This window comes from Anneissia japonica, unplaced genomic scaffold, assembly GCF_011630105.1.
Source record: "Anneissia japonica isolate Jap-2015-1 unplaced genomic scaffold, ASM1163010v1 scaffold1606_len605190_cov180, whole genome shotgun sequence".
NCBI lineage: Eukaryota > Metazoa > Echinodermata > Crinoidea > Comatulida > Comatulidae > Anneissia > Anneissia japonica.
Window position 1 is genome coordinate 416856 of NW_022749369.1, and position 8958 is coordinate 425813.

At 35.0% G+C, this 8958-nt stretch overlaps 1 protein-coding gene across 2 annotated transcripts in view; it reads right to left on the reverse strand.

Moving 5' to 3' along the window:
- The window catches only part of LOC117121077 (cadherin EGF LAG seven-pass G-type receptor 1-like), a 23593-nt gene extending 16119 nt beyond the window's left edge, over positions 1–7474 (reverse strand). Inside the window, exons 1-2 of one of the 2 annotated variants that reach the window (XM_033266179.1) lie at positions 6988–7474; positions 5144–5516 (exon numbers count right to left, since the gene is read on the reverse strand). In XM_033266179.1, the coding sequence (XP_033122070.1) occupies positions 5144–5393 (250 nt within the window). In that variant the 5' untranslated portion in view covers positions 5394–5516; positions 6988–7474. The other variant, XM_033266178.1, reaches the window with a different exon arrangement.
- Positions 7475–8958: the final 1484 nt, after the last annotated feature.

The window sequence follows — 8958 nt, forward strand, 5'->3', positions numbered from 1 at the left end:
ATATATATGTTATATAACGTTTTCAACTATCTATATCGTTTCATTCCTTTTCACTCACTGTAATTTTCTCTCTATTATTTGCAATACGTTTTTTGCTGCATGATCCTCTTGTCAATTTGTTGGAAGTAGGAATACTAACTCTCAAAATTCAGCAACAATGCAAGAAATTACAAATTATTCAAATTTTTGTTTCTTCGGTAAACAACATGTATGCACGAGTTGTCACTTAAATTTAGTGTTAGGTGGCTCAAGGTTCAGGTTCTGGTGGGTAAAAGCTACCCCCTAAGGACTCTAAAAACTAGAGTGACAGGAAAGGTCTACCAACGTAGTCCTGCCAGCAAGCTTGCCCGACCGCCTCAAGCCGTACTTAAATGGTAGAAGCTCAAATCTCACGAACGTTTGCTTTGCTAAGTAAAGTACGTTAGCAAAATATCTGACACCATAGGAAAAGCATTGTAGTACTCGCTGATGGGAATCATGATTCAACACTTGCACCTAAGCGCAAGCTCGATGGTCTGGTGATTAAGACACCAGGCTAGTTATCTGGAGGTGGTGGGTTCGATTCCTACCCGAATCACTTTTCGCTAGTATCTGGAACTTTACTGAGCATTCAGTATAATACGTCAGGTAGAGGAAAACATCATTCCTACAAAATGTTTGTGTTTAGTGTACTTTCAAAGTAGAAGGCGCGAACAAAAGCGCCAGCAAGACGCTTTACATGGTACTTAACATAAAAAATAGTCGTACACCCATTCCCACATTACAGTTTACATTTTAAACCAGTCATGTAGAAGTTGTTTTTTTTTTGTTTTTTTTTTGTCTGAACAATAAAAATAACCTAGGCCTATACTGTCGCCTACCTACAAACTCAATTGTTCGTTGTTTCATAAATTTTCCAGAAAGTACAGGCACGTGAAAACAAATCTGTGGCGTGGAACAGTGATACTGGTATCTTAAATGCGAACTCGCACCTTAAAAAGTCAACAGATGCAGAAAAGTCAATTTAAGATTCGCTTTCATGCATAAACTGAATCAATAATAACGACACCGTGACGTCACTGTAGCTTTGTATAAAGTGCTGATTCTTATCACGCGCGCTTTTTATGTGTGTTTTTGTATTATAATTCATTTAATCCGGTATAAATTGATAAGGCTGAAGAGATTTTATTTTTTATTATACTAAAAAAATTCTTTTAACGTTTAGGAACACCGCCAGTGAATAGAAAAAGCAGGGTTGTGTGTTGTCACTCGCGTTTTTCGGGGGTTTTTTTGTTATAATTTCATTTAATCCCGTATCAAAATTGTTAAGCTGAATAGATTTGACTTGTCATTGTACCCGAAAAATTCCTTTAATAGTAGAACATGGTGCCAGTGAATTAGGCCTTTAAACTCTATGAAAAGAAAGATTGAGACTGACTACTACGGTATGCCTAGCCATTAATAAACGAACCAGAAACTCGAATTCTGTCTTATACATTGCTTATTGAAATACGCTCATGACACTAACTATTCCATAATTATATTCAAAAAGATGTATCACGTTCCGTACCTTGTCTCGATGATTATGAATAAGCTTAGGCCTACAGGAATTAATACAGGTACCTTAAAAAAAGTCAAATCCCAAAATCAATCAAAGTTTAAAATAATAAAATGCAATAAAAGTAAAGCTGACCATTCCATGCATTTTTGAGTAATCGTTGGTGTGATTATGCTACCAAGCATTTTACCGCCCACTATAAATTGATACAAGTAGAGCTACGGTACCGTGTTCTCAGTGGTATTTCAAAGCAGTTTGTTCTTTTATTTAATTTTTTTCATCTAATTTTTTCTGAAATTTAAAACTGGAACACAAAAGGAACATTGCGATGGTATTAATAAGGGACCAACGAATCTGGAAATAACTCTACTTTATACGAATGAACAATTCTGTTCTCTTGGACCTTCTTATTTTATATTTCTTTAATTATATAAGTTAATTTTGTTTGTGTTGCTAGTCATATCCAACATAAATAACCCTATTATTTACAGGCCTACTTTATACATCAAAATAATGAAAATTTGCAATGTGGTCATCACTATACAATTAACTTCACACACTCAAAACCAACCAACTGGAATAAATGGCATATGACTTATTGGTCTTTGAGTTTCGAAGCCGTATCTGAAAGTAAAATGACTGTAGTAAAGCGCAACGCTAGGTGTCTCATGGGAAATCGGTTAAAGCCTGGGGATTTATCGGTAGTTTTCAGGCTGCGGTAAGTGACATTTCGCAGTGTTTACTGCGCTTTGAGATGTTTCGGACTTTAAGTTTTAGCTACTGTAACTAAGCTTCCAAAAATTAGTCGATAATAAATGAAGACATGTATTTAAAGCATTCCTTGAAGCATACGGTAGTCAAAATTAGGTGTGCGAATCACACCAACATGCACTATCATTAGCGCAATTTTACCAGCAGGAAAATGCTTAAATTTCCTTTAAAACAGGACTATAGGCCTATAAATACATTTCTTTATGCCCAGACCTGTAATAATTAATAAGAATAATACATTGAAAGTGTCCATTCGAGCGCCTCGTTCAAACTTTAAGTACTAGGTACACTGGTATTACATTAACTGATTCTTTTCCGAGTGCCTGGTATGTAGACTTGGTAGATTCTTCTTTTGAGTGTCTTTAACAAAAATAGATACTCAATATCAGGCCTATATCCCAATTACCACGTTGAATCATTGTTAAGCATTGTTAATGCCTGTAGGGAATGATTCCTTGCCCAGGGGACTTGAATTGTAGCTTTTGCATACTATATTTCTCGCAATCCCAAGAACCCGGTTCAGTAAAACTCTAATTTTATTAGCGCAACCTGCCGCAACTGTTAATAAGCGTTATGAAGTTTATAGAACACCATACTATTCGGCCTATCTTGCTGCTGAATGACAAGAAAATGGTTCATAATAAAGGAAACTGTTTGTTATCATATATTTTTTGAATTATTTTTTAGGGGTTTCCATCTCTAAGCGAGTTCACTGTACCAACAATTTTATCCAATTAAAAACATGTGTATCAGATAATTGGTTTGAGGAAAGAGAATTTCAAACTTGCCTAGATGACGAGTAACAATCATACAAATTCAATAGCCTTTTATGAATCAAGGGCTCATAACTACACTGTCACAAGGCCATGCCAGTCATCACAGTGTGGTTCTTAATTTACTACCTCCCATATTTATATTAGCCTAGCATGGCTCTCCCATGAAGCCTAAATGACGCAATTAGTCGCAAGTGGGAGTATAAATAAGAATGTGCTGTAGGCCTAATCACCTAATCCAATCAGGGGTAAGTTGGCATCATTGGACTAAAAGTTGGGTCCATGGTCAAATTATGGGAGACATTTACCTACTTTCCAATAATGCAAGTCCAACTTCAGCGGTGATCAATCGCAAGAAACACTTGGACTACACTTTTTTTTATATGAACCAGTAAATTTTGGCCCAGGCTCAGTGTTCTTATTTTTTGGCCGATTTCAGGCTCAAAATGTTCGTATTTTGTTCTTATTTTACACACTTTTCAAACTTCACAGTATTACAGTATACACTGTACTGTACCGGAATGTAGGTATAAGTCGCCCTGGTAAAAAATGGCCGAGAAAAAAGGCTCTGCTAAAAATGGCTCCAACTGACAGGAGATACATCTACTGTACTGTATTATGAGAGTATTATAACTTAACTATTAACTATTATTATTAAGTATTATTAACTTAAGGTACAAATAGGCTAGGCCTATAATTTTTGGTTTTTTTGAATAAAAATTTCATTTAACATTTTACCTGAGCCTCAATTTGTTCTTATTTTGTTCTTAATTTTTAAGCAATTTCAGCCTCATTGTTCTTATAAAATGTGTTCTTATAAAAAAAAAGAAGTGTATTTTAAACACAAGAGGTAAAATATCTATGGATATATAATAGGGTTCGTAATGTATACCAACGCTGGAAATATAACGTAGGCCTATGGTTGGATTAAGGCCTATAGCCAAACAAAACAAAATAAAAATAGGCCAAATGGAGAGATAAAACATCATTCAATGTCATTAATAGCCTAAAAATTAAAACTAATGAAAAAGTAATTGAAAAAATATAAAAATCCATATATTGTTTTACATACACAATATTTAAAAATGAAGAAACACAAGCTAAATAAACATGTTACTTTAAAGAAGATGCCTTGGGTCTACAGACATAAGTCATATTCATTTGCTACGAATACTTAGGCCTATGCGATGGGCACATCTAGTTGGGGAGCAGTGAATTAGATCACTATGTATAATATTTTTTACACAACACCTGTTGAGATTCTTGCCATTCGATTGGTTATTTATAAGACATTATGGGATTAATTCTATTTAACGAAAAAAAAATTACCGTACATATAGCTGATAACCCCTTTTCCAGATATAGGCCGGCCGCACACCCGATTTTGACCCCACGAGCGCAAAAGTTCAGAGTACAGTAATATAAATCAACCTAACAAAGAATTACATAATACGATGATCCATTCAATTCGGCTGTATTTTGCCTCGATCATGAATTAAAACGTCCATTTAAACTCATGAAAATAAACTTTTATTATCTTACTTTTATTAGTATAGGCCCATACCTCCTTGTTTGTAGAGGATAACGCGTTGCACCACCAATATTGTGATAAGACTTCAATTTTATATTTTAAACCAGGTAAATAAAAATGTAGCTTACAAACATTAACAATAAGGAAGTAACTTCTTACTGCTTTAAACTCGATTTATATGTACTTATCTATACTAAATTAAAAAAAAAAATGCGAGTCTCTTTTAAGTAAATAAGCAAATGACAAAAAAATTCCAAAACTCAATTACCACCATTCATGTAATTGAATACAAATCGCATACTTCGTTAAAAATCGGGTCAGTAGTATTTGTATTAGGTCCTACCAATATCGGTTGAGAAATTGTGAATGGAAAAACTCTCAGGGAGTTTTTACACCTATCTGCTATTAATGGTCCATTGTATCATGATTATATTGTACAGACAGTATATACCGGCATGACAGTATTATACCAGTACTAAAAAACACTTGAACCAGAAACTATTAAACTTGGTATCTTCATTGATGACTTACCTGGATGACTGGTGGTCACCGGAATATGAATCACAGTTGACCCAATTGATGACGTTTCCAGGACAGTCGTCTGAAAGTACGAGCGAGCAAATTGTATACCTGGCATGCTAACAGGACGGACCCGTCTACCCTGGAGGCCTACGCCCACCACCTCTTCCGACGACACATCGTTAACAGCATGGACGAAGATGAAAACCACACAAATAAACTTTGAATTTGCCATTAATCCTGCTGTCCTACAGATCGCCATTATTAGTACATAAATGTCGAAGAGTACCTTTGTAATTAGTTTGCCGCTGGCAACCTGTCCCTGATCCGCACAATTTATATCTTCAATTGAAATGTTTACAACGAGACGTACCAGAGAGACGTTCTGAAATATAAAAATCAGAGTTGGCAAAAAAATGCGAATGCAATATTTTCAACCTGTCATCAATGGAATTTTTGCTAAAGTAAATAGTTTAATATCTACAGTACCTGGTCCGATACATTTGCACAGCTAACTATAGATCATAATATAATGAAAGGCAATTACTCACGAAAGAGACTATTAATCCTTAATATCACTATAAAATTTGTCAACAGAAAACAGCTGTTGCCGTATTATAGTTGACAGGATCCCCACTGGGGTCATACATGTCACTAGTGTCACACAGAACCCAAATGTTGTACCTTCATCGATATCGCATTGCCACAAAACATCCAGGAACTTATTAATAACACAATTTTTGCTAATTTAATTTTGATATCTCTGCGTTCGTTCATTAAGCAATGCTATGTCATGTGAAATTTTAAGAATATATTAAAATGTAAGAAGTTTTTTAAATAACAAAAAATAAATGTTTGTTATCTTTTAAATGTAAAATTGGAAATTTTAGCTGTGCCCCTGGGGACATGTAACAGTCAGTGCAGCGCTAACCGACTTGTAATGAATACAAATGGAGGCTTACATGATGATACAGTACAACAATACGGTACCGTATTAAAGATAGTTGCAAATAACAAGGAACTGACTATTCAATTAATTAAATGCACAGACAGGTTTCGGCCTTCATTTATTAATGATGTAAGTTAGGACTGGACATTGGCTGTTTGGTTTAATGAACTATTTGATTTTCGTTATGGGCTATTATGCACACACGAAACCAATGGTGGATAAAAAAAACCGTATTGTTCTGGTTTGTCCCCCTCTCATCAGAATGTGCACCCAATATCTCCTGAAATGGAAAGGTAATCGGATGGTGTTGGGTTACAGCGAAGACTTCACTCAGTAAACACCAGTAACTTAGAAAAAAAAATCTCTGTTATTAAAAACATAACAAATGATGTTATCAATTACAAAGTCGAAATACAAACATATTCTGTATTATAGTCTACAACTAAAACACCATGAGTAATACATTCGTTATTGTGAATAATATGCTGATTAAAACTAATAAGATCACATTAAAGCTCAATAACATCTTTAGATACCGAGAAGCAACTGCTAAGCAAATAATACAATCGCGAAGATGAACTAGGCCCTATATTAAAGGCATATAGCAGAAGAACGTTAAAAATGCTTTAACAGTTAACATTAAGAAATGATTTTAGTAATCTTACCATCCATAAACCACCGCATCAGCAGATATTCCAAAACACTCTGACAGAATTTCATAAATACGATATAGGCCTATCTTGATTCAGAATTGACAGACAGCGTGAAAGTAAGGCTTGTAATTTAAATGTCTACATGATAATATAACCCAGAGGCAAGTGACTTTAAATTCACCTCACCAATCCAGAGGCAAGTGACGTCAACGTTGTTAATGTTAACGTCTCTCACACGAGCGCGATTTACATACCTTGAATATTAAACTTCCCCTGGGGTTTTGTTTGTAGCACTCTCTCTTAGTTTGATCCAAAGTTCAACATTTTTTTAAAGTAGATTTTCTTCGGAGATAATTTTTTATAAGCACATTTGGTATAAATAAAAAATATTGTCCGGAGAGTAAGCTATCTTCAAGCTACTCACTTTGTATCGACTGATGTGGAAGATAATGTATCAACAAATCACTTTTGTGGAAGATTTTCTAGTTTCATTCAACAAATTCACGTCTCACTCAATAATTCTTTTCTACTTGCTCCGCCAATCAGAAGGCTTCCTGGGGAATTTATGATAGCCCGCGTAGCAATCTATGAACTTGTTGTTTTTTTCAAAAGAGTTCTCTTTAACATACACCTCAGTGGGCCTATCCAGACCTATCGAACGTTTGTGTGTCAAATCATTCACAACATCACGGTTTCGCTGCCACTGAACTCCAACTTGTCTCACTGCGCACTATCACTTCTCTATAACACTTCACTCCCTGATTTTGGCCGATTCTTGACTAACTTCTAGTTTAGCTAATTTAGATGCATTACGTGATATGGAAAAATGGCCTCGTAAGTGAACTATTCCCAGTGAGAGGACAAGCAACATGAAGACGGTTAAGTAATATGTCAATAACAATTAACACGGCGAAACTGATATATGACTGGTGCAACTCATGAATAATGGACGCTGGGATATCTTCACTTACAAGTAATGACATCCGAATAATTTGTCAACGAATCAGCCAATCATCCTTGGCCATGAAAAACTAGTTTATGCTTTGTGGATAAAAGGAAGGATATAAATTGTTCAATTTCGCAAGAAATGTAGAGATAACGCAATAGTAATGCTACCATAAAAAGTAATTTGTAATAGACTACCATAAGGCATACGCTATTCCAAAACCTTCAAGGTCATTCCATGTTCGCGTCCGATCGCATTTTGTAGTCGGCTGATGTGCGCTTGTATGTTATGTGATTGCAAAAATTTACTACTGTAGGCCTCCACAGAAATTAGATAGGGTAAACGTTTCACTCTAATAGTCAAAAATAATCACTAAATGTCACCTGGTCCACCAGCTAACTCCTCGCCTTCTTATCAAACCGCCTTTGCAACACTTGTTCATTATATCAACACCCCCCCCCCCCACCAGAAATAAAAAACAAAACAGAATTTAATAATAGCAATTTCTTTGTAACCAATAGTAGGCCTAGGGCCTATATAACGCCCCCTAAAATAATTATCTAAAAGATTTATATTGCTTTACATTGCTTAAACATCACAAGCGCTTGACTTCCAACATAGGCAATTAACTTAGGTGACAGCGAATCCTTAACATTTAAACTATCGTAAGCTTACATGAATAAGTTCCATAGACTAAAATTAAGATAATTATGCTTTCTAATGACATAAACATGGTAGAGGTAAATTATACGACCACATTTCAGAAGGCTGCCTTCTTACTGATATCCAAACTCAACTTCAATGGGAGCAGATTCACGAGCATGGAGCAATTCTTTGGTTAGTTAACGCATATCCCGTCGGTGGCGCTCTAGCATTTAGGCCTATAGTAATGCAAAGATCTATAAGATCGTTGACTCATTTGAAATTACTTTCATATTGATGGCATTGTCAACCAGAATTTGTCAAAAGTAAGAAACAAATCAAGGAATGATGAGTAGAATATTTATAGTCCAAATTTAAAAAAAGTATCACTATCATGATTACAGAGATCCTGATCGAAACCAGTTTTCGAATATCCAAACCAGAAAGTTTCATATGATAGTTTCATAACAATCAAGAATACTATTGTCATCGCTCAACAATTGAACAATGAAATTTAAGTAATGTAAGTGTTAAAGTATTATTCAATTTAGTCATACAAAAGTCAAAATTGGCCATAATACTTATACTATGAAATAAATGAAAGGTTTATTTGTTAAAGAAATTGAACGATGACTTG